Here is a 26,970-nt window from a genome sequence, read left to right as displayed (position 1 = left end):
ATCGCTGTTAGGTATACTGGTGCTCCGGCACCAATCCGTTCGGCTTAGTTACCCTTGCGGAGCAATCAGTGAATGCGACCAACAGGGAACTGGAGACCTGCACGGTTCGAGTGAGACTTTGCCTTTCCCTTAACTTGTCCTCCTTTGTTACGTCCACTATGCCGATGCCGTACAACCACACGGGTTTCCGGTTTGAATGAAAATAAGATATTTTTTTGGGGTCCGCGTGTTTTATACTCTAGCGGTACACACTCACAGGATAGAGACAAATCGGCAGACTCAGCCAGAGGGGCGAGTCCAACGAGACGAACGAATGAGCGTTAAAAGGGAGCGATGGCAAAAAAATACATTCATTACGATTTGTTCGCTCGTTGGATTTACATGCAGGCTAAAAAGGGTCCTTTTCAGGATCACAAAATTATCTTCAATCTAAAGAGTTTATTGTTTTGTTATCACTCGATATCCCCATCTTGTTCGGCTAAACCTTCCTGTTTAGCGATTTGTTGCCACTCGCCACAGCTTTCACAGTTGGAAAATGTCTTCCCATCCAGCTTTGTGACATGTTGTACAGTAAATTACATTCAATGCGACGTGCCGAAGCGCCACTCAGTGTCGCATTGGAGGCGATTTTAACCTGTAATTGAACATTTGCGATGACAGTGGTACAGTGTCGACTTTCAATGTGGGGTCATAATTTGGATCTCTATGTTTACAAAAATGTCCAACTAAATAAGTCGCATTACATGTCCGTCCAATTAGCTAAATGTCGAACTAATTGTAAATTACTGTACCTTCAATCTGGAAACAATTTAAGAATTGGTGAAAATTGAATAATCAGGAAAGTCCCCAACTATCAATAAGCTCAGAACAACTGCCAAATTCACATATTCATCAGATCCTGGCAAACAAATTAGGAAAAAATCAATTTGTGTTTTATTATTATTTTGGATAATGTTTTAGAAAGCATTGAACTGTATTTCCTAAACTCTTTTTTGGAAGGTTTAAAAGCCCTTAACAGCGCCTTGTTTTATGGAATGGTTCCAATTTAGAAAACTTAGTACTCGTGGTTTTGAAAAAAACCATTTCGAACGCCCTCGATGCCGCCTTGTTCTGGATTTGCCACTAAAGCAGTTTGTATAAAGAACAAACTTTTTTCTTCTGCTACCTGATGCCGTTTTGCGATTGCGTTTCCCACTCGCCCCTCGCTACAACTGCCTGTTGTCTTGATGTCCACCGAACCGAATGTGTTCTGTTCCGAATGCGGGTTTTCTTATCGTCACGAGCAGCTCTGCCTGCCAACTCGATCACTTCGGCGTCCGAAACTATATAACGCCGGCTAGGTGGACTGGTGCACTGGTACTAACGCGCTCGGCCTAGCTACCCTTGCGGGGAACTCCAGATCAACACGGTTCGAGCGGGATTTTGCCTTTCCCTTCACTTTTCCTCCTTTACCATGTCCAGACATGGCTGCTTGGGTTGGTTTGTTGATGTGTTGTGATGCGAACCGATGTGGTGTACGGTTTGGATGAGAATGATCGTTGCGGAAGGAAGGAAGGAAGGTATTGTATTATAGAGACTTTAAACTTTTGCAGTTCATTCGTCTCTAGCCTTGAGAAAGGCCCTTTGAAAACTCTACTCTACTTTACTCCAGCGCTACCACCTCCGCCTTCTTGCCTTGAGAAAGGCACTCGATCCCTCGCCGTCCAGCCCGTCCAGCAACGGTGTTGTCCAGTCGGTGTCCACACAAAGAATGATCGTTGCGGCAGCGGAGCGGGGATTTTTAAGCTGACTGGCTGGCTCGAGAATTACGCATGTGTGAGACTGCGACCAATGTTTCGTTAAATTTTTTTCTTTTTCCTTTCCAATCGTGCTTCATTCTATTTCGCTGCTGCTCTGGTTGCCCGTTTTGGTCGGTACGATTTGAGGAGCACAAAATGGACCAATCAAAAATGGGCACATAGTGCATTTTGACAATGCTTGATATTTCACAATTATTCAATTATTTATCTCAAGAAAAATGAAATGTTATTCGTTATGATAGATGCGTAGATATATTTCCTATCAATTGATGCAAAAACCTTTGCGATCTATTGAGAAATGCTCGAGTTATAAACGTTCCAAATCTTGCATTTTTTCCTACTTGTTCAGTGCCTTGATTTCCATTTCACCCCCTATATCTCCGGTTAGACGTAGTCCTACGTTAAATAAAAATTTCACCACCTCGAAAAAAACACCCTATGCCAAATATCAGCTCAATCGGATTTAATGGAGAGTGGCGCAAAGCGGTCAAAGTTTGAGTTTTTTAAAAATCTAAAAATCACCGGATATCGGGACTTTCAAAAAAAAAATTATGCCAAATGTCTTTAAATTGCGTGACACGTCGAGATTTACAGTTATCTAAAAAAATGTTTTGTCAAAAATTGACTTTTCAGGCAAAAAACGACCAAGCGCCAAAAATTTTTTTTTTGAAATAACTTGGGTGATTTGTCGATCTCCAATAAACTCAAACTTTGACCGCTTTGCGCCACTCTCCATTAAATCCGATTGAGCTGATATTTGGCATAGGGTGTTTTTTCGCGGTGGTGAACATTTTGTATAGGATAACTTTTTGAAATTTTAGGGTCGATTTTTTCCCATACATTCATTGGCACCCATAATATACAGCCATTCCATGCCAAACCGATATAGTGGTTTCCAGATTTTCATTAAAAGTGGTAATTTTGTTCTTCATCGCAGATCATTAGACCCGTATTTTTTTTTTAGTTTTTTCGTTAGGGTGACCATTTCCATTCTAGGGTGGTCCGAAAAATCCATCTGGACAGTCTTTCCTTAGATACGCTCTCAATGACTTCTCGGTACCGGTCATGTTATAAGCCTCGTCGGCAGAATATCCTGCTTGTATGGGATTCCGTCTCTATTAAAACAGGTAACCATAGTCTCGTAAAACGTTTCTGAATCAGTTTCAATAACCTCAATCAAGTCGTGGAAATAGTCTTAACATGGAGTGTATCTTCCTTCCAAAACAACGTGCGTGCGATCAACGCTAATGACTTCTTCGATTAAACGTTAGTAGATTCCTCTGCTATCATGGCAAATGAATTCTGTTTTAAGTGCTCACATAGTTGACAAATTTCATGCCAACTCGTTCTAGGAGTTGGCAGCACCATCTCAGATAGCAGTGAAACGATGTGGGTGTAAAGACATGGATCATTTAAGCAACTTTGCATACTTGAAATATTCGAAAAAGAATTAGACTACTTTTTGGAAAAAGCCAAGACTTTATTCTTAATTTTTTACAAAAATTTATAACTTAAAAACTGTATTCTGTGAAAAAAATACAACACATCCTAATTTTGTTTAAAGTCAAGATAGTGATATAATGAATTCGACAAAGTTTTAGATCTTATTAAAAGATAAACTTTTGTCGAAGACATCAACTTTCTACTTTTATAGTTTTTGGAATATAATTCATTTTTGTTTAAAGACTCCTGAAAAAAATAATATTTTGCTCGTAACATTTTTGTGTTAAAATTCTCACGTTCGACATGTTTTAAGGGCTATTTATATCTATTTTTTTAGAATTTTAAAAGCGGCAAAAATGAATTTTAATTTTCAAAATATTTTTTTTTCAATGAATTTTATCCAAAAAAATCTTTGGTAATTTTTAATGAAAACAAAAATATTCCATTCTTTGACTAAAATTTTGTAGGTCTGATAGAAAAATTGGACAAAAATTGGAAAAATGGTTTTTTTTTGTCAATTTTGTTTATGTTAGTAAGAAGCATTATTGATTTTCCTGTTTTTTGGTCATACATTTTAACATTATACATCTGTTTTAACATTCAATGTCAATCTTACTGACTTTGCTTCATTTTTATTCATTTTTCTTTATTTCTACATAATTTTTTAAAGCTAGAATTTATCGCATAGTATTTGTCCCCGTTCTACTTTCTAGTTTTGATTCGTTCAAATTGTATACTAAAACAATCGCACAACGGTTGCTGAGAAATGCGATTGAATCAAGCATGTTGAAATTATTTTTTGTCAATTTGGGATAAGCAAAATTAATAGTATTCTTGGGATAAAATTTTACCACAAAAGAAGCATCTTAGCGTTCGCTTACAGGTAAGTGAAACCCAGGTTTCGTATTTCCCGGAATGTATTATCGATTTTTCTGGATATCATTTCGATCGCACATATTTGGAAGATTTTGTAGAAGGGCAATAATTTACATATGTTTTCTTTCTATGGCAAAAGTTGGATCAATTATTGCCACGTTGATGATTAAAGGGTCATTCAAATTAAAATGTTTTAGAACTTGCTGCAGAGTGTAATGTAAAACTTTATCGAATTGGTCTTGAAATCAGCTACGGCGTTCTGTGAAATTTTACATAGCAACAAATATTCACTGATCATCATTTCGATAGCAGCACCTACACAACCACTGTTCAAACGGATATAATTATAAACTGATTAAACTGAATATCAATAAAAGAAAGACAAATAAGTGAGAAAACACCGTACCGTACTTCTGTGTGCTTATACTAGATATACACTCTGTCCAACTTCTATAAGATCACCCTGATTCTATTTCGTTGCAACACAAACAGTTACAATCTCAACAAGATACACTCATACATTGTTGAATGCTTAAAATAAAGTATATTCAACGTCAATTTCGTTCAAAAGAGTTGTTTGTTTATTTATTGTGCTTAAATATGATAATTTCAGCTGTCCAGATTCTATAAGACCATTTCAAAATTCATAAGCATTATCAATGAAAAACTCAAAACTATTGCCTGATTTACATGTTAATAATTGGCAACCTTGCCATTTCGGCTAATAACCTGGAAAATTCGTGTTGGAAAACTATTTACCAAATGCTGCTGAAATGCGATTTTCTCGATATTATTCCAATGTTTCCGAAATTGCGACCTTGAGCTCTTCAATCGTGGTGTACCGTTTCCCCTCAGTATATATTCTGCGTACAAGGATCCCCCGAAGATTTTCAACAGGATTCAAGTATGGAGAGCGAGCCGGCCAGTCCAAAAAATTAAGTTTTTGGTCCTTAATCCATTGCTTAATTTCCTTGCTGATATGAATATGATATGATATGTGATTTTTGACGTAGGAATACGTCTAACCGGAAGATATAGGGGGTGAAATGGAAATCTAGGCACTGAACAAGTAGGAAAAAATGCAAGATTTGGAACGCTTATAACTCGAGCATTTCTCAATAGATCGCAAAGGTTTTTGCATCAATTGATAGGAAATATATCTACGCATCTATCATAACGAATATCATTTCATTTTTCATGGGATAAATAATTGAATAATTGTGAAATATCAAGCATTGTTAAAATGCCCTATGTGCCCATTTTTGATTGGTCCATTTTGTGCTCCTCAAATCGTACCGACCAAAACGGGCAACCAGAGTAGCAGCGAAATAGAATGAAGCACGATTGGAAAGGAAAAAGAAAAAAATGAACGAAACATTGGTCGCAGTCTCACACATGCGTAATTCTCGAGCCAGCCAGTCAGCTTAAAAATCCCCGCTCCGCTGCCGTAACGATCATTCTCATTCAAACCGTACAGCACATCGGTTCGCATCACAACACATCAACAAACCAACCCAAGCAGCCATGTCTGGACATGGTAAAGGAGGAAAAGGGGAGGGGTAAGGCAAAATCCCGCTCGAACCGTGTTGATCTGGAGTTCCCCGCAAGGGTAGCTAGGCCGAGCGCGTTAGTACCAGTGCACCAGTCCACCTAGCCGCCGTTATATAGTTTCGGCCGCCGAAGTGATTGAGTTAGCTGGCAAAGCTGCTCGCGACGATAAGAAAACCCGCATTCGGAACAGAACACATTCGGTTCGGTGGACATCAAGACAACAGGCAGTTGCAGCGAGTGGCGAGTGGCAAACGCAATCGCAAAACGGCAGCAGGTAGCAGAAGAAAAAAGTTTGTTCTTTACACAAACTGCTTTCGTGGCAAATCCAGAACAAGGCGGCATCGAGGGCGTTCGAAATGGTTTTTTTTCAAAACCACGAGTACTAAGTTTTCTAAATTGGAACCATTCCATAAAACAAGGCGCTTTTCAGGGCCATTAAACCTTCCAAAAAAGAGTTTAGGAAATACAGTTCAATGCTTTCTAAAACATTATCCAAAATAATAATAACACACAAATTGATTTTTTCATAATTTGTTTGCCAGGATATGATGAGTATGTGAATTTGGCAGTTGTTCTGAGCTTATTGATTTTCACCAATTCTTAAATTGTTTCTAGATTCTAGAAGTACAGTAATTTACACTTATCTCGACATTTAGATAATTGGACGGACATGTAATGCGACATATTTAGTTGGACATTTTTGTAAACATAGAGTTCGGGGTCCAAATTATGACCCCACATTGAAAGTCGACACTGTACCACTGTCATCGCAAATGTTCAATTACAGGTTAAAATTACCTCCAATCCGATACTGAGTGGTGGTAATGCGACGTGCCATTGAATGTAATTTACTGTAAAATATGTCATAAGCTGGATGGGAAGAAATTTTCCAACTGTGAAAGCTGTGGCGAGTGGCAAATGCAATCGCTAAACGGAAAGGTTTAGCCGAACAAGATGGGGATATCGAGTGATAACAAAACAATAAACTCTTTAGGTTGAAGATAATTTTGTGATCCTGAAAAGGACCCTTTTTAGCCTGCATGTGAATCCAACGAGAGAACAAATCGCTTATTCGTTCGTCTCGTTGGACTCGCCCCTCTGGCTGAGTCTGCTGATTTGTCTCTATCCTGTGAGTGTGTACCGCTAGAGTATAAAACACGCGGACCCCAAAAAAATATCTTATTTTCTTTCAAACCGTAAACCCGTGTGGTTGTACGGCATCGACATCGTGGACGTAACAAAGGAGGACAAGTTAAGGGGAAGGCAAAGTCTCACTCGAACCGTGCAGGTCTCCAGTTCCCTGTTGGTCGCATTCACTGATTGCTCCGCAAGGGTAACTAGACCGAACGGATTGGTGCCGGAGCACCAGTATACCTAACAGCGATTATAGAGTTTCGGCCGTCGGAGTGCTCGAGTTGGCTTGCAAAGCTGCTCACGACAATCAGAAAACCCGCATCAAGAACAGAGCAGCTTCGGTTCGGCGCTCATCAAGGCAACAATTAGTTTCAGTGAGTGGCAAAGTGTTTCTCCGGTACGTCTTATTAAATGTAATTTACTGAACAACATGTCACAAGCTGGATGGGAATTTTCCAACTGTGAAAGCTGTGGCGAGTGGCAAACGCAAAAGCTAAACAGGAAGGTTTAACCGAACAAGATGGGAATATCGAGTGATAACAAAAACACAACACCAAAGGTTCTTTTCAGAACCATCAACATATTCATAAAGAGTAAACAGTAAACTAATCCATTTTTCAGGTAGATAGGTAGATATTCACGTAGGAGAAGAAAATAAAACAATATATTTAAATTATATATTTAACAAAATCTGTCCCCTTTGTATAGTCCTACGTCACTCCGGTTATGTCCCCGACATTACCCACCCGTAATTTTTTTTGTGACGATATCCACGCAAAAACGGTAGGAGAGAGGATTCCAGTACATATATGTAATCCTTAAGTGATGTTAAAACTATCTTGAGCTTTCCGGTTGCACAGAATCCCGCCCATACCATGCACGAGCTTCCAACCAAAATTCCTGGTTGAAAAGTATTGTCCCTTCTTCCGTAAATCACGCCAGTACCTGTTGAAACCATCAGAACCATCCTAATTGAACTTGTCTTCGTCAGTGAAGATAACGTTTCGTTATGGTATATAGCAAAATGTATTCTGTTGGAAACATTCTTTGTCACAACATACCATGTCCCACTGTCGGTTCATGTGAGCTTTGGCAAAACTCAGACTACTTCCAATGTGAGATGGTGTAAGATGAGGAGCTTTAACCTTTTAAGCCCTCTTTATGTGAGGATTGTTACCAAAATTTGACGAATTGTCACCCGAGTAACATTAAAATTGCAATATTACTTCATTTGCATAAGCGATTTTGAGGTATTCGAAGCTGTTCCAGCTATTTCCCGCTTATTCCGGTCATAGAGCTTCGATTTACGTGGTGATCTCTCCTTCTTACCTTATTCTTGAGGATTCGTCAAATAATTGAGCAATACTTGATGGTATCGTCCAATCCGATGAGAAATTTCTCTGATACCAACATCTTCTTGGTGAAATGCATCGATTTGTCTTTCTTTTCTCTCCGTTGGCACTTTTCCCTTTGGCATTTTACAGATTTATTGAACAAAACAACTGAAACAACGGAAAAATGTAACTGGTCTTATAGGAACTTGACACTTGAAAAATACAAAACGTTTGGTTTACGCTTGGTTACGCTTTTGCACACACACATATTGAAATCATGCAGTGTATGGTAGTCACCAATACCAATACACTAGAATATAAGTTGAAGCATTGTTTGATTACCATGACAGCAGTCAGATCATCTCCTGGTCTTATAGAAGTTGGACAGAGTGTATAAAGATATAAATAGAGAAAGACGATAATCGCCATAAAGATCAGTGAAGCGGAGTAGGATTCTCACAACCGGAAGAAAAGAGTATAATTTTGGGGATTAAAAAACTTGAAAATGCCGAAAAAATAAAAAAGCTGGATGAGGATGAAACTGTGAAGATTGAGAAAAAACTGGAGATTTTTTGCTTTTGGCTGTTTCGCTGGCATGCTCGAAAAAAAACTGGCAATATGAAGGAAAAACTGGAAGGTTGGCAATTGGAAAAACTGGAAGGTTGGCACAGCGTATAAAAATGTTGCTCACGCATAAGTGAAACTAAATAATTCCGCCGGCTTGGGAAAATTGATGAGAATAGACAAATCGAATGTGACAAGCCTTATGAAGTTGTTCAGGAAATGTCAAACACGAGTCGTTTGGACTGTTTGACCATCATTCTAAACCATCGGGTTTTAGTTCAATATATAAGCTTCAATTACAATATGAACATTTCAAACAACCAGTGTTTAATTCGGGATACGCAAATTGACTGTAGAGCTAAAACATTTGGCCACGACCACATCGCAGAGGAATATCTAAATTTGACGACATCAGCTTATCGAGCCGAACCTCGGTTCATATCCGTCTGAGTTGCCCATTATTGCCCATTCGTCGGAATAGCTGTTGCCGTTATCTGAGCTGATAGCTTTAAATTAATCAATGGCGACCCATTCCGATCGTATCCATCCATCTTATCAGTTGCCACTGTGTATTCATAAAAGTCTGCCAGTGAAACACCCCACCAGTCAATAGCTTGGTCAACGCTCACAGCGCGAGCATGAGGTCCCCAACGCTTTTTATATTGTTACCGGCAGTGATTTCAATCGCAATCGCTGTGCCATTGAACGAAGGTATCGGCTCGCTTAAGTTCTCGTCGATTGTGTGAATCAATCCCAATTATCTGCTTGCAGTGTCTGATTCGGATGAAGATAATTACCATCCGAGGTTCCCGGAGGACGATTGCGTGCCGACAAATTCTCGCAATGCGCAGCTCGAACAAACCATCAACTATTGGCGGAATAACGCGAAGGCAACTCTCGAGAAACTGGTTGATCGCAAAGAAAATCGAAACGTTGCCAAAAATGTGATACTATTCATGGGCGATGGGATGTCCATTTCGACGGTTGCGATGGCGCGCGTCTACGCTGGTGGTGAGGAGAAGCAGCTTTCCTTCGATCACTTCCCGTACATCGGGATGTCGAAGACCTACTGCGTGGACTATCAGGTTCCCGACTCGGCTTGTACCTCAACGGCGTATTTGACCGGTGTGAAGGGTAACTACGATACCATTGGAGTGAACGCACAGGTACCGGCTCTGAATTGTACGGCACAGTTGGACAAGAGCACCCATACCCATTCGATCGCAGTGTGGGCAATGGATGCTGGCAAGGACGCCGGGCTGGTTACGACAACTCGTGTTACGCATGCTTCCCCTGCTGGAGTGTACGCTCATACGGCGTATCGGGATTGGGAGAGTGATTACTGGATTAAGAGGGATGGATGCGATCCGAAAGTGTTGGATGACATTGCGCTGCAACTGGTACATGGTGAAACTGGAAGTCGTTTGAAGGTCATGCTGGGGGGAGGGCGCCGGGAATTTTTAGGTGACCATCCAGACCCCGAATACGGGGACCGAGGGCTCAGAGAGGATAACAGAAATTTAATAGAAGAGTGGTTGAGCTTAGGTGGTGGCAGAGAAAATCGAACCTTCGTCTGGAACAAGCAAGATTTACTGGCGCTGGATCCGTTGAAAACGGATAAATTACTGGGTATGTTCGAGCCAGCCCATTGCGCATATAACTTGGATCGCGTGCATAAAAATATGGAAAGGGAACCAACTTTGGCCGAAATGGTTGACAAGGCGACCGATGTGTTGAGCAAAAGCGAGAAAGGCTTTTTCCTGTTTGTCGAGGGTGGTCGGATAGATCACGGTCATCACGACAACTGGGCTAAGCTGGCGATTGACGAAACGTTGGAATTTTCGAAGGCAGTCGATCTTGCTCGCAAGAAATTTAACGAAGAAGATACTCTGATCGTGGTCACGTCCGATCATTCGCATAGCGTCAGCTATTCGGGTTACGCGGTAAGAAGCAACAAACCTCTAACCTACATAAATTATTCTAATTTACGAGAGCTTTCAGCGTCGTTCCAACGATATCTTCGGAACAGCTGGAACCGGTGACGATAAACTTCCGTACATGACGATCAGCTACGCAAACGGACCCGGATTCGAGGATCATATTGACAGGGAGAAGAAGCGCCGGAAAGATGTTCGCGAGATGGATACCTCTCCGGACAACTTGCGGTTTCCAACGACCCTCCCGCTCAAGTCGGAGACCCATGGCGGAGAGGACGTAGCGGTGTACGCATCTGGACCTTGGGCGCACCTCTTCACGGGAACATACGAGCAGAATGCCATTCCTCACATAATGGCCTACGCGGCATGCATCGGCGATGGGCTGAGGGCCTGTGAGGTGTAATAGCTCGGGGTCAACTGTGTTAGGCTTTGCATTTTAATCTCTTTAAATTAAACTTATCGCGGTGTTATTTATCAAGAGATGGCACTGAATAGTCTCGTGATAGCGTGACAGATTTACGGGAGGTATAAGGCAATCGATTATTTAGTTCTATAGATAGCAGAGCTAATTAAGTGATCTACATGACTGATAACAATTTGATTTGTTGCTTCGAACTGTAAACAAGTTATACATCGGACCTACGCAAATACAGATTGGCTGCACTCAAGACTCAAATTGATTAGACCTTCCGGTCTGCAATGAACGTGATGTTTGTCAATGATTATAAGATGTTTTGATAATGCAATCTATTGAGAGTGGGGACACGTGTTTCAACTTGTTCTGTATTTATTTACAACCCAATTGATTTGAAACACTTAGAAGCTGTTGATTTACAGATAATTTGACTAATTAAGCTCAAATAATCGTACGGATCGTACGAGTGAAATATCTCTTAAAAGAATGTAAAAAATATTATAGGAGGAGATGTCCAAGGCACGACTGCTTTGGTTACGTAGGACTACGAAATTATTTTGACCAATTCGTTTGATTATAACTTCCGATATCATTTTAGAACGTGAAAATATATAAATAACTCTTTAATATAAAGTTTGGGTGGCCCTAAAAAGTTGACGATAGTTGACGTGGTTTTGTTGAAGCAGTTGGAGAAGGTTGATTGGAGATTCATTCTTGGCCTCGCGAGAACAATACAAAAGCGTGCCATATGCTACAATTTGTTTCCTTATGTCAATGCACGTATTGCGCTGGGTATTCATCGCGACCCATACTTCGGCGGTCTTTTTCACGCTTGACGTACGTTCGGTCACAGGCGAATATAGTTTGTTCCACCGGCACTATTCTTTCACATTTCCCAACCACCTGAATCTACCTTTGGCAACATAATTGAACAGAACTGCATCACCGAGTGGGTGTTAGATCGATAGCACGAGAGTGCAGGCTCTGATTGGGTGGTACCTGTAAGTCCACAGCGGAAACTCTTTTGGTGAAATAGTTCTGAAAAGAACTGATAAATTAGCTCCTTCAGCGTAGTAAACGTGGAATAAAACATGATGCGACAGTAGCGAATCATAAGCACAAGCTATGTACTTTCGTTCAGGTTGGACGGGAAAGTTGAAACTTGTTTGCTACTGCTACCGACGTTGTTGCCGCTTTGCTACCGCTCCTATTGCTGATGTTGGGCATAATCGACGTCTTTTGGTGTTAACTGGCTCGCGGTTAGGAAATGACTGATCGCTTCGCTACAGGGCAGCTATTTTTATACATACTGGTTGGTTGGCTTTCGCTTCTCTTCAGGAAAAATGTTGATTATAATACCACCATTAGAAGGACTGCTGCCGCTCGCTAGCTGATGCAAGACCGTGATTTTATGATGATGCGTTACGGTATAGAAGCGTCAAACTTTACATTTCTCTAACCTCTAAGGATGTGATTTCGTTTCTTTGTTTTTAAGAGGCTTTAAACTTTGCAGTTCATTCGCCTCCATGGATGTGATTTGAAATCGCGAGTGGCTTGTGTGTTCTCAATGAATGGAAGAGACAAAAATTACAATATTTCCTCTCTCCACATTATCCGTAAAAAGTACACTGAATTTGAATTTGATTCAAAGTGTTGCTTGTTTTGGCAGCACTGATAGAGAATCACAAGAAATGTACAGAACAAATGTATGTGGAAATGGGAATACTTCCAATTTTTCTTTTGTTTAAATCATTTACTGATTGTAAGGGAATGATAATGTATAGCATACTGAACAAATCTTTCGATTCGATTGGTATGCAAATCATCAAAATCCATTCGCAGCACAAGCAATTATGAACGTTATCATTATTTCATAAAAACATTACCTGTTTTCCGATTTGGTACCCTTACTGAAAGGTGTAGTGTTCAGTCCACCACCCTGCGCAATTTATGTGGTGAATTTACGACAGAAGAAAGAGCTAAAAAGAAATTTTATTGTTAATCTTTGTAAATTCTGTACATAAAATGTGTATAAAGGATTATGTAGTTTAATTTACCTGGAAGCTGACATTCAGAGTCCAGAATCTGGATTCCGTCCATTGGACTGTGGCATTCTGTTGTCTGTTCAGTACTTGGCATCTGGTACTTTGGGTTATGTCTAGATTTGGAATAAGAATTCTAAAATCTAGTGTCTGAGTGTATAATTGATTAATTATATAGAATATGTGTATTGTAATCCAGAATCTGCAATTTGTGCTCGGGATATACAAGTAAGATCAAAACTGTCAAATGGCTGAACAATTACAGGTATTTTAGTTCAAACCTCCTATACTCGCGCATACGGTATGACAGAACGAGATCCAAAGAGAAGGCTGCATTAAATGACTATCAAAACCAAATGAGTTGAAGAAAAAATATTTTCTGGAGATTTTTCATCCACTTATATCTTTTCCTTTAAATAAATATCAATACCGCCCAAAAATACACAATAGCAATATTATAGAGACCCGCACAGTCTGTGAGTATACGTGTTACGATTTTGCGCGCGAGTACAGGAGCATTAATGGTATTGCACTACATTGCATCCAACAGTAATTATAAAATTTCCATTCTTTTCTTCTCAACCTAAGTATTACTTGCGGAATTTTTATTAGTAGAACTTAATTGAGATTTCTTATGCCAAATAATACACCTTGAATGTTGATTACGCGTGACCACAAAGCAAGTCGGAAGAAATTTCATTGACGTAAAACCAACTCCTAGTGTCAGCAAATTCTTCATTCTTCGCCTTGGCCACCAAAACTTTCACTGATTTTCAGTATTTCACAGCGTTCAATCCAAACTTGAAAAAAAGTGATCTATGGAAGAGTTTTAGGAAAATAATTGAATTTTTAGAAAAAAAATACAAAAAAAAAATATTTTTTCAAATCCTAAACTGAAAAAAATCGATTTCAAAAAGTCACAGGAGGATTGTGTCCAAGACACGACCGCATAGTTGATGTAGGATTCCGTTAGGCTATCTGTTACATGCTGATTTTGGATAGGTTTGAAGAATTACATTGTTAAACTCTTCGGTAGTGATTTGGTGGCCCTGAAAAGCACCGTTTTGTCTGGTTGTTAGGTATTGTTTGTTCACTCCACCATTGTTCACAACCGAGTGATAATGATAGAAAAATGGTGATTTGTCATTTGATGGTGCATATCACGATAGAAGATGCCTAAGTGGAATGAGATACAATGAAAGCCGCCCTCTGTGGCCCTGGACGAGCTGGCTCCTGTGTTATGTATGGATGAAATAAAGAAAAAAAACTCATCAATGTAATATAAGATAATTATCATTATCGAACACAATTATCAAGTTTTGTCACCAGAAAAAAAGTGTTACTTTATTATAGAGAAAATATATTTGAAATGGAAAATGTAATTTCTTTTATAATTTTTACTTTCTGAGTGTTTACTCAACCCATTTCCATTTTCACTTTAAACCCAACGGAACACGATGATACATGCCTCAATGCGAATTTCAATTGGACATTGATATCGGTCATTAATATGAAATTTCACGAAGCAACCAACATAAAAATTCCAAATTTAAATTTTATTTATATTTTATCAAACATAAGTTCTATTCAGTTCATTGAAATATCATTCTTCAATTAATCCATCGAAAGATTCTTATTGGAAGGAAAATTAAAAAACACTCATTCATCGCTCCCTACTTATTTGCCAGCACGTATGCAATCAGCAATACCCACGCAAGTTCAAATGAGCACTATCCATTTGTGCGCGTCGTTATTAAAACTATCGACCACGAGGGTATTTACATGCTGATTTCCCCCAGGCACCTTGGATTTGAAATCTTTGTTAGGGAATACATGTCGGTGGGAACAAAAGCTCCCCTACTTTCATGTATTTGCAATGCCGATTTCCCCCAGGTAGCTTGGTTTTGATGGCTTTGTTAGGGAATACATTTCGGTGGGAACAAAAGATCCCCTTACTTTCATGTATTTGCACTGTCGATTTCCCGTAGGCAGCTTGGTTCTGATGTCTATGTTAGGGAATACACTTCGGTGGGAACAAAAATTCCCTCTACTTTGATGTGCCGATTTTTCCGTATCTTCAATTTCGATCAATCAGAACGAGGTATGTCCGTTTGGCGATTTTTTGGTTGTTTGCTAGTTAGTTTCGTATGATATATTAGGCTGTCAAAAAAGTCCTGCGGTATTTCCGCGAGGTGTCGTTGTAAGCGCGTAGTTCTAGTTGTATTCATTGTATCGAGTCATACTATAGCTTGTTGGAAAGGTATTTTTGCGCGCTATAATATAGTCCTTGACAGTGTTTTGTTTGGTTAAGTCGTTCGTGAGTTATAGTGTCGCAAATATGGAGCAAAATGAAGAGAAAATCCGACATATTTTACAGTACTACTATGACAAAGGTAAAAATGCATCTCAAGCTGCCAATAAAATTTGTGCAGTTTATGGACCCGATACAGTTTCCATTCCCACCGCACAACGATGGTTTCAACGTTTTCGTTCTGGTGTAGAGGTCGTCGAAGATGCGCCACGCTCCGGAAGGCCTGTCGTCGAAAATTGCGACAAAATCGCTGAATTAGCCGAGATGATCCGGCATAGTAGCAGCCGTAGCATCGGCCAAGAGCTGGGGATACACACGTTGACGCAAAAAACATCTTTGACCGTATCGACGCATGTGAATCGCTGCTGAATCGCAACAAAATCGACCCGTTTCTGAAGCGGATGGTGACTGGCGATGAAAAGTGGGTCACTTACGACAACGTGAAGCGCAAACGGTCGTGATCGAAGCCTGCTGAAGCGGCTCAGACGGTGGCCAAGCCCTCATTAACGGTCAGGAAGGTTCTGCTGTGTGTTTGGTGGGATTGTCAAGGAATAATCTATTATGAGCTGCTTCCCTATGGCCAAACGCTCAATTCGAACCTGTACTGCCAACAACTGGACCGCTTGAAGGTAGCACTCATGAAGAAGAGGCCATCTTTGATAAACAGAGGCCGCATTGTCTTCCATCAGGACAACGCCAGGCCACACACTTCTTTGGTGACGCGCCAGAAGCTCCGGGAGCTCGGATGGGAGGTTCTTTTGCATCCGCCGTATAGTCCGGACCTTGCACCAAGTGACTACCACCTGTTTTTGTCAATGGCGAACAAGCTAGGTAGTCAGAAGTTAGCCACAAAAGAGGCCTGTGAAAATTGGCTATCCGAGTTTTTTGCCAATAAGGAAGCGAGCTTCTATAACAGGGGTATTATGAAGTTGGCATCTCGTTGGGAACAAGTCATCGAACAAAACGGCGCATATTTGATTTAAAACAGATGATTGTAACTAATTTTATGAACAAATGAAAATTCAAAAAAAAATACCGCAGGACTTTTTTAACAGCCTAATATAATGTTGGTTCGACTTGAGAACTTACCGTATGATTCAATTCACGGCAGCACTTGAAACACCAAATTGACTGGACAATTTTTTTTTTAGAAGTTTTACGCGAGAAACTCTGTCGAATGCTTTAGAGAAATTAATAGGTATCAGAAATTCCGTACCTTTCTTATCAATGGTTCTATGAATGTCATCATGAACCTTTAGAAGTGCTTTGGAAGTGCTATGATTTGAACAAAAGCCCGATTGGTAAGGACTGATCAAATCAAAGCGATTAAAACATTCTTGAATTTCACTTTTAAGAATTTTCTCAAATGTTTTCGATAAGGAACAAAAAAATGCTCGTCGGGAGAAGGTTATTTAAATCTGAGCCACATGAACTATTACGAATCGGGGTAACTTTCGAAGATTTCTATATACGAGGGTATATCGACGTTGAAATGGCCAGGTTGGTGACGTGAGTAATGGAAGAAGTTATATATGGCAAGATTAGCTTTACAAACTTCAAATGTAACCCACCTGACCCAACAGCGTTTGAAGATATGGGAAGTATTGCAGAAGATACATCTAACTCCTGTTGAATTCAACCCATTATCATTCATCGGAAGAATTGGCAAGAACTCCTCATCACGCGTGAAATTTTTACTAAAATATTCATTGATCTCGTCACACTTGCTGGAGAGTTGTTCACTATAGAGTTAATTATTCATGTGGCGTACATTAATTTTATCATTTTCAAGTGCCCCGCTCATAACAGCTCGAGGGCAGAGCTGCAATCCATCACCGTCAATGTCACAAAAAAGCTGACCATAGTCACTCAATTCCTCTCACGGCACGTGAGATCCAAAAATTCAGTAGTGATACTCACTCTTTTGTTTCTGACACCTAACCAAATGACGGTTGGTTCCAATGCCTCTCACTGCCGATCGCTCTGTTTACAACTTTACGTTACGAGAGCGGTGGTTGTGGCGTATGGTGGTAGTAGAAATGTGAGTGATCAGACATTTCCAATCATTTTTGACAATCGCGACGGTTGTTTAAATGTGTTTGTTGAAGTAGAAGTTGTTGCTGTTGTTAGAGATGTCTAAATTTTTCGTTTATTTGATTATCGATTAATCGTGGGGCCAGTATTCGATTAATCGAACGAATATTTATTTCATGTAGTTAGAATGAACAGACATTTATAATAAAAAATATTATGGTGTCATAATTTCAAAAATCACATTAAATATAATTTTAAAATAAACACGGTGCATCATAATGGTTTTTGAATGAAATGGTATTTAAGTATATTGATAAAATTATCATTTCATAATTATATGCGGATCATGAAAACTATCCGGTTGAAAACCGACAAGGCGTGTTCTTTTTATTTAGAGTTAATCATTCCCAGAACTATTGAAGTTTAGTTAATAAACGTGAGATGAAAACACAAATTTTATTTTTCCATAAAACGAAAGAAAATTGCGATCTAAAAGAATCGCTCAAAAATCATCCACTTCCATTGAGGCTTTATTGAGAAACTTCTTATATAGTGCCACACACTGCGCCACGAACACTTCCAGGTGGAATATATGTTTGCTTCCTTGCTGCATCCGGTGTTCATAATACCCGGCAAAATTCTACGTTTGCGTCTTCAGACTCATATCGCAGTTTTTAACAAGATTCGGTACCAATCCACAGATTATAACATTCGATAGAACGCCTTGGGATAGCAGCTCGTATAGCTGTTTCCTCACCACCTCCAGCTTCTGTGGACTTTGTTCGAGGACAATCTGATTAGCGGTATCTCGAAGGAATATTTGCCAGTCGATTTCCGGCTTCCAGCATGAGGATAGCGTAATTCTTTTCGCTAGTTCCGAAGGGAAGTGCTGAAATGTAAATAGTGTTGTTACATTCAAGAAACAAACAAATGACAATCTTACATTCAAAATTTTAAGAATATCCTTCTAAGATAGACCGCCACTCTTATTCCCAAGCAACGACTCCTAACCGCGGGAATAACCCGCGAAGTAGAATTGGCGCACAAAATCAATCTGCATGTAGAAAAATATTTTTCAATGGCTTTTCTCAGCGCATCCTGGGTATCTTTGGTCAGCTAATCCACCTCGAACAAGACGAGTCTCATATTCACTCTACCCGCTGGGATCAATTTGCTTGATCAAATCCGACACGACCACCCTGTTATATATCCAGGCAACCGAAGAATTCTACTCGATGTGGTAATTACTGCTGATGGTCCTGATTTCCACCTTCCGGTTCGCGGGCGTTGTGAAGTTCATTATATCATTGCGTAGCCGTTCCGCGCCCGATTGGTAGTTTCCGCAGCAGACACATGATGCGAGTTTTCTTACTGGCCTGGAACATGTGGGACATGTGGGAAGTCTCATTGGGAGCAAAGATTAATCAGATGCGTAACTTGCGTTTTGTGGCAGTCCAGTTTGGACAGCTGGCGCGGTCGGTAGCGGTCAACCCAGAGAGACATAGTACACAAAACTATTTGATGTATAATGTATACAAAAATACTTGGTGACTTGTCATTTTCGTGTTGGCCTTTGTCAGAGTAAATGTCATCATCTCCAGAGATGCCAGATGATTTTTTGTGAAAGCCTTCGACAAAAAACTGAAATGTTGATGTGTATAAATGGCAGATATTTTTGTAACCGCGAGAATAGCAAAGTAATGTATGAAAAAAGGGGTTGTTAGTGCAGGGAATCAAGTCATAAAGAGTAGAAATACCATATCCCTGCAGTCTGCAACTGAAAATATAAGTCTGCAACAGAATAGACAGGACACTAAATATCAGTAAAATTGCGAACATGTCTGCAGATTTAGTATCCTTGCAATGATGAGAAACAAATTTGGTAAAAAAAATCGAAGACGAACGGGTTACAAAATGCATCATTTTGCTAATTTCAAACCCGATCGGGAGCCGGAATAGAGGGGATACGCAAGGCGTGTTATTCCACAAACTAAGTACTAATACAAATGACACGTGTATTACTACGTAAAGTCGGCGAAGTGCCGCTAAAAACGTTAAGGCAGTCTGAAAAGTTGAAAAGAAAATACATGCCTGAAAACACAATATTCTTCAAATTGTATTTAAAATGAAACTGTATATTCACATCTGGCATCCCTAGTCACGAAGAACGAACACAAAGAGGCGAATGTTGTGAATATCGCCAAACACCAAACCATCAGCTAGACTTTTGAGTGTCGCACTATTCTGACATTTCAGCGACAGGACACTCACCAAGGAGCTCGGATTTCTACTATCAAGTAGAAGCTCACCATGTGTTAGTGTTGTGATAATACTCTTCTCACACTATTGGACTGGCTTTGGGATGGTCACCAAAGATAATCGTAGCACAAAATTTGTTGATTATCTTTGTGTGAGTATCATCACTTGGATCTCACGACAAATCGCAGCTCTGCTCGAGGGATGTTCGCGATACGTACATTCGTACCAGCAAAATTAACGGGCAGTGGCAACAATCTTTCCACCAATTTTTTTAACTGTTGAAATAGTTTGGAATAGAAATATTTTTTTTATCAAAAATAAATATGTGTTCTTACTTGTGTAAGGATTATGTTCTCTGAAGTTTGAGTCGATTCCTTGCCTAGTTTCCACGACCTTATCAAGGGTTAATAAATGATCAAGTTATGGACGTTCAGAATCGTATTGTTGCATGCCAATTTTTAGAACTTGATTTTTCTGTGAATCGTAGTTCTAGGAGAAAATAAAACGTGCGCATTTTAGTATGTCGGATGAATTCATGGTGTACCTATATGGCATTTATTGTCAGGCCATTAATAACTGTCGAGAAACAAGTCCAGTGCGAGGAAATTATACGAAAATTTAATAAAAGATGAGGTAATCATTTCGTCTGTGGCGTACAATCCGTACAATCCATCCTTATTTTGTGTTATGCAGTATTCCGGGCCGCTCTACCGATCTAACTAGGTGTAAAATTGAAACTTCTCAAATCAACTTTCTAGTCTTAGGATAGCGAAACGTTTGTCTTTTTTGCAGTGTCTCTCGATGACAACTTAGGGTTCTGTTGGAAAAAATTTAAGATCAGCTGTCTCAACTTTTCTCATATTTGTGGATTTCCTGTCGATAGTCCGACGTTCTCCAAGTGTTTCAGAACATCACACTCCGTGGACTTGTGATAATCCAACAGATCAGCCTAGTCACCAGCGTATAATCTGGGATTCATTGGAAGCGTGCAGGATTCATTCGCAATGCGTTTGTTCTAATGACGCCATAGTGTAAACGAATGAACATTCTGACAACAAATCCCTGTTATTGTATACACCCTTCAGCTAATTCAGTGGAATTTTAAAATATAATAAACATTTAAAATAAATTGTAGCATTTTTCACGAAGGCAAAATTGTCTTCAAACAAATACCCGATTAAATCAAGATGTAATAACTGATACAAATGAACTATATATCTTATCAATGAATCTATCAAGCAAATCAGAGACATCAGAAACATGAGAAAACAATGGAAAAGTCGGAGGTAAATTATCACATCAGGAAACTGAAAATGTCCAAATGTACTTTGGAATACCTGATTTATTAGATAATCTGTATTGGTTGGAAGTGAACGATACAGACAGAATTGACGAAATGTAAACCGGTTGCGCAAATGAATAGTGCATTCTAGGTAAATTTTGAAGAGTTTTAACATCGTCAACTGTAATACAATTTGAAATCATTATGTGAAATTCATTAACTGGGAATTAGCTTCATGCCACGACTCCGAATAGGAGATGGAATGGCTGATTCGTTCATTCGATTTAGTTGAAGAAACTATGAATCCACCAAATTGTCCAGATTTTCGTCCCATCGAGATTTATCCAAGGCAAACTAAAGATATGTGACAGAACCATAAAAATCAGCTCGAATGAACAAGCTAGCAAATACGGTTACCAGCAGTACTGTGAAGAAAATTATGGGTGGTATCCCACAACAAGTTTGAAAATTCATTCGAACAGCTGACTAATAATTTTCATATATTTTTCCCTTAAAGTTCATTCAAAAACCTATAAAATGACATCCTTCCCTTTTTTGCCCGTTTTTTCCATGCTTAGAAGTGTCCTACTTTAGCGACCAAATTAGAACTGAAGCAGGATTTAGTGTTTTGTGATGTTATTTTTACATCGACTTTCGGTATCTACTGAAGCATTGCTATCATAATGTCATTGTTCAGCATCTATCGGTTCGACTTTCGTTTACGGTCCGAGCTGTTCATAAAAAAGTCAATCATCATCATTCCGTTAGTATTATAATAATTGATCAGTCGTCCAAAATGCAGTACCACAGAAAAGCTCATGCCCTCAACAAGTAGCCGAAAAGCTTAAAACCCAACACCCGGCTAATCCGCTTTTCATCTTTACCTTGTTCCAGATCGTTCAACTTTTGCCACCGCACAGCATCACAAACAGTAAACCGGAACCGTGAGAGAATCTCCTTGCCGACGCAGCTTGGTCGGAACACCGAGAGAAGCCAAAAAAAACGAAAAGTTCTCTGAAGTGAAGCATACAGTGGCAGTGATAATACAAAGGCACATTTTCACTTGAAATACTCCTCCTCCTCCTCCTCCTCCTCCTCCTTGAAAGGTAACAATCACTTTGCTATAGCCTCTGAGGAATTCGAAGTCGAGTCACCACACAAACAACTGACCGGCGGCCAAAATCAGGAAGGAAGCTGCCCACAGCCGCAGAAGTGTAATTCCCCCGTTGCTCCTGGCTCGCCTTTTCCCGCCCCAAGAAGGCACAACGCACATACGACAGCACACATACACCCACACCCACACGTACGAGGAAGGACACATCTCAGCTGCCAAGATGAAGGGGCGACATTTGAGAAGGCGATTTAGCCTGCAGCCTTCGTTCATGAAGGACGACAGCACGGATGACAAACCAAAGCGAGAGAAGTGAGTTTAAATCTTTATTATTGTTGTTGTTGTTGTGTGGAAATATTGCTTTCGCTTCCTGTTATGGGATTAGTTTTGCAGGGCGTGCGTGGGGAATATGTGCAATTCCCGTTTGTTGACTCGGATTGTTTTCTTATGTATGTTTAGGACTTTTATTCGATGGGAGATTCGAGATTTCCAAACCAAAACATTGGACCCTAGTAATGACGCTAAATTGGGACCCGTTTCATGCCCTCGGTGTTTGTTATGAATTCTTCCAATGCATATTTCATATCACCCTACAAATTTGTGATCTATCGTTTAATAGCTACATTTAATGCCAAGGCTTTGATTTGAATTGAATCGATTCGCTTGTCATGGAACTGGCTAAAACTAATGTTAGAAAATTCAATAAAGGTAAAAAAATTACATCCTTAACTTGTTATCTAAAAATAATCACGGCAACTCACTGTAACCGCCAGACCTCATAACATTTGTTAAACACCTAGTGACTGACGGTTGACACTCTGTTGTGACTGTAGCTCAATTGATTATATACTGCTTGTCTGAAACCTTATAGTCTTACTCGAATGGACACTGCTCATCAAATTTCGAGGAATTAGTCCATAACAATATGTCGCAAGTCCATTCCATTCAGCGGACGTTGTTTCTATAAAAATTGTTGTATATAAAAAAAACTTAAGTTTCGTAATGTCAAAATATCTTTGAGTTGGCAGAAATGTGTGAAAGCTATATGATGGATATAGCGTTTATATCCATTTATCTTCGTTTATAAAACTGGCCATTTGAACTTTATTGTTTTGTTCAGTACTAAGAATTCAAATAGCAAAAGCCAGTGTTTCATTTCTTTACGAAATAACCATCAAAACCGCCTGAATTAGAACAAGTTCATAATTCGTAGGTCTTCCCTAGTTTTGAATCAGCCTTTGGAAATGGGATATTGATGATTTGTGAAGTATTTTCTACAAGAAATCTGCCCCAGATAGCTACATCGTTAAAACGAATGAACAATCAGGAGTACAACAATGTACTTCATTATTATTTACTGCTAACAGCTGTTCAATGAAAAATGAGAATTATTGATTTCGATGCCTTTCTGTAAAAAAAGTAAAGCGCATTTTTTTCTTTCACCGAAAGAATTGCTCTCTGGGCTCCCTAGAAAAGCTCGTCATTTAGAATCCAGTTGTATTTCGGTATAATTTATTGTTCTTTCAGAAAAAAATATTCAAAAAATTATTCCTTTGCACTTTGAAAATGTGTACGTTATATCGAAGTTCCCTTGTAGTTTCCACGAAGTAGTTGAAGGGTTAACAAAGACACTATTTTCCGCTGCCTTCTAAGCTCACTTTATTGCACTTTTGGTTATACAAAAATGAAAACAATATTTCCAATACAGCGATAAAAAATTGTTTTTTATATAAATTTAGAAAGAAAAAAAATTGAAATTTGAATTTTTCATAAAATACACCATTTATTTTATTAAAAAAATTTTTTTGATCTTACACAGTAGATCTGGAAAACTGATCGTGAAAAACTTATCAACTTATTGTATTTTCAACAAATTCAAACAGAATTATTTTGGCGCTGTAAAACTGTTGTTTTTTTACATAAAAAATGACTCCCAAATCAATATCGTACATTTTTAACAGCTCTAAAAAAATGGATTATTGTCAGATAGCTTTAGAGGCCCTTCGTTAAGCAAAATATTGAAATCAGTCATTCCATGTCAAACAGATATACATCGTGGCGCATAAGTCACGCAACCGATTTGCACAAATATACCTCCGACACATATAAAGGGTATGTCACATCAAATTGCATCACGGAAAAAACGCTGTAGAAATTCGCCCAGTAGACCGATCCTTTTGAAAATTTTAGACAGTAAAATAAAAACTATTAAACAAATTTTGGCATTTTCTTTTTATTCATACTTCGAGCCCAAGCCCGTATGCTCGCACCTTCCTCTTTACCCCGTCCATAAGGTTCTGTACAACGTCAGGTTGTAGTTTTTTTGAACAGAAATCCATTTTCTCTTCAAGTCCGCCTCCGATTTGACAACTTTTGGGTTCTTCCGGAGGGCCTGCTTCATAATCGCCCAATATTTCTCTATTGGGCGACGCCTCGGCGCATTGAGCGGGTTCATTTCCTTTGGGACGAAGGTGACCCCGTTGGCTTCGTACCACTCCAACACGTCCTTGGAATAGTGGCACGAAGCGAGATCCGGCCAGAAGATGGTCGGGCCCTCGTGCTGCTTCAATAGGGGTAGTAAGCGCTTCTGTAGGCATTCCTTAAGGTAAACCTGCCCGTTTACCGTGCCGGTCATCACGAAGGGGGCGCTCCGCTTTCCGCAAGAGCAGATCGCTTGCCACACCATGTACTTTTTGGCAAACTTGGATAGTTTCTGCTTGCGAATCTCCTCCGGAACGCTGAATTTGTCCTCTGCGGAGAAGAACAACAGGCCCGGCAGCTGACGAAAGTCCGCTTTGACGTAGGTTTCGTCGTCCATTACCAGGCAATGCGGCTTCGTCAACATTTCGGTGTGCAGCTTCCGGGCTCGCGTCTTCCCCACCATGTTTTGCCTTTCGTCGCGGTTAGGAGCCTTCTGAACCTTGTATGTACGCAGGCCCTCCCGCTGCTTGGTCCGCTGGACGAATGAACTTGACAAATTCAGCTTATTGGCGACATCCCGGACCGAACTTCTCGGATCACGTCTAAACTGCTTAACTACGCGCTTGTGATCTTTTTCACTGACGGAGCATCCATTTTTGCCGTTCTTCACCTTCCGGTCGATGGTTAGGTTCTCGAAGTATCGTTTTAGTACTCTGCTGACCGTGGATTGGACGATTCCCAGCATCTTACCGATGTCCCGATGTGATAACTCCGGATTCTCGAAATGAGTGCACAGGATTAATTCACGACGCTCTTTTTCGTTCGACGACATTTTTCCAAATTTACGAAAAATTGACAGTGAAGCATGGCCAACGTGATCTATACACTCTTATCTGATTATAAGCGAAAGCTGAATATATAATTCCTAAAAATTAAATTTCTACAGCGTTTTTAAAATACGAATCTGCACATTGGATATTTTTTGTATCGGCGATAAAAAGATGAAGAAGATAGATACATGAACGATTGTTTTTGTAATGCATTCAATGATTGAAAACTAAGAGCGTGCATCCATTAACTCGATTTGTTTACTTTTGTTACATAGGACCTTTTCAAAAGTTAAGCGAGAATTCCTTGATTCTCGAATACACTTCACGGTGGAAACGGAATGAAACGTATCCGCAATGACAACGGTACGGTGTCGACATCTGGATACGAGATTAGTTTCCCACTAAACTTATCATTACAATATCAAATTATCTTCAGATGAAATTTTTGTATGAGATTATTATATCAGTGAAGTGTATTCGAGCATCAGGCCCAATTATTCGAATGAAACGAATATTGAAAAATGCCCCAACGATTATTCGATAATCGAGTAAATGAAAAAAATTGTAGAAGGTTGTGTTTAAGACACGACCGCATTGTTGACGTAGAACTACGCCGTAGTTTAATTCAAGTCACTTGTTTATAACTGCGGATATTATTTTATAATGCTACGAAAATTTCGAAATAACCATTCTACCAGTTTGGCCGCCCTGAAATGTTTTTGACGTAGGACTACGTCTAACCGGAAGATATAGGGGGTGAAATGGAAATCTAGGCACTGAACAAGTAGGAAAAAATGCAAGATTTGGAACGCTTATAACTCGAACGTTTCTCAATAGATCGCAAAGGTTTTTGCATCAATTGATAGGAAATATATCTACGCATCTATCATAACGAATAACATTTCATTTTTCTTGAGATAAATAATTGAATAATTGTGAAATATCAAGCATTGTCCAAATGCACTATGTGCTCATTTTTGATTGGTCCATTTTGTGCTCCTCAAATCGTACCGACCAAAACGGGCAACCAGAGCAGCAGCGAAATAGAATGAAGCACGATTGGAAAGGAAAAAGAAAAAAATTAACAAAACATTGGTCGCAGTCTCACACATGCGTAATTCTCGAGCCAGCCAGTCAGCTTAAAAATCCCCGCTCCGCTGCCGTAACGATCATTCTTTGTGTGGACACCGACTGGACAACATCGTTGCTGGACCGGCTGGACGGCGAGGGATCGAGTGCCTTTCTCAAGGCAAGAGGGCGGAGGTGGTAGCGCTGGAGTAAAGTAGAGTAGAGTTTTCAAAGGGCCTTTCTCAAGGCTAGAGACGAATGAACTGCAAAAGTTTAAAGTCTCTATAATACAATACCTTCCTTCCTTCCTTCCGTAACGATCATTCTCATTCAAACCGTACACCACATCGGTTCGCATCTCAACACATCAACAAACCAACCCAAGCAGACATGTCTGGACATGGCAAAGGAGGAAAAGTGAAGGGAAAGGCAAAATCCCGCTCGAACCGTGTTTAGTTTCGGCCGCCGAAGTGATCGAGTTAGCTGGCAAAGCTGCTCGCGACAATAAGAAAAACTGAATTCGGATCAGAACACATTCGGTGGACATCAAGACAACAGG

At 39.7% G+C, this 26,970-nt stretch overlaps 2 protein-coding genes across 4 annotated transcripts in view; both read left to right on the top strand.

Moving 5' to 3' along the window:
• The window catches only part of LOC129764572 (GTP-binding protein Di-Ras2), a 343,955-nt gene that overhangs the window by 285,383 nt on the left and 31,602 nt on the right, over window positions 1-26,970 (top strand). For all 3 annotated transcript variants that reach the window (XM_055763777.1, XM_055763776.1, XM_055763778.1), the window contains one exon: window positions 21,876-22,404. In XM_055763777.1, coding sequence (XP_055619752.1) covers window positions 22,316-22,404 — 89 coding nt within the window. In that variant the 5' untranslated portion in view covers window positions 21,876-22,315. The remainder of the gene's footprint in view (window positions 1-21,875; window positions 22,405-26,970) is intronic.
• LOC129764571 (membrane-bound alkaline phosphatase-like) lies at window positions 9,305-12,342 on the top strand. Its single transcript, XM_055763775.1, has 3 exons — window positions 9,305-9,412; window positions 9,473-10,644; window positions 10,703-12,342. The coding sequence occupies exons 1-3, from the start codon at window positions 9,340-9,342 to the stop codon at window positions 11,039-11,041; spliced, it is 1,584 nt and encodes a 527-aa protein (XP_055619750.1). The 5' UTR covers window positions 9,305-9,339; the 3' UTR covers window positions 11,042-12,342.

The sequence above is a fragment of the Toxorhynchites rutilus genome, chromosome 2, assembly GCF_029784135.1.
Source record: "Toxorhynchites rutilus septentrionalis strain SRP chromosome 2, ASM2978413v1, whole genome shotgun sequence".
Classification (NCBI taxonomy): Eukaryota; Metazoa; Arthropoda; class Insecta; order Diptera; family Culicidae; genus Toxorhynchites; species Toxorhynchites rutilus.
Note: the sequence above shows the minus strand (reverse complement) of the source record. Positions and strands in the feature narration are given on the sequence as shown.

Excerpts from the sequence above, each read along its gene's own strand:
- LOC129764571 (XM_055763775.1), top strand. The coding sequence starts at position 9,340 with ATGAGGTCCCCAACGCTTTTTATATTGTTACCGGCAGTGATTTCAATC. Across the intron at positions 9,413-9,472 it reads CGCTGTGCCATTGAACGAAG|TGTCTGATTCGGATGAAGAT; the intron begins GTATCGGCTCGC and ends ATCTGCTTGCAG. Across the intron at positions 10,645-10,702 it reads TCAGCTATTCGGGTTACGCG|CGTCGTTCCAACGATATCTT; the intron begins GTAAGAAGCAAC and ends GAGAGCTTTCAG.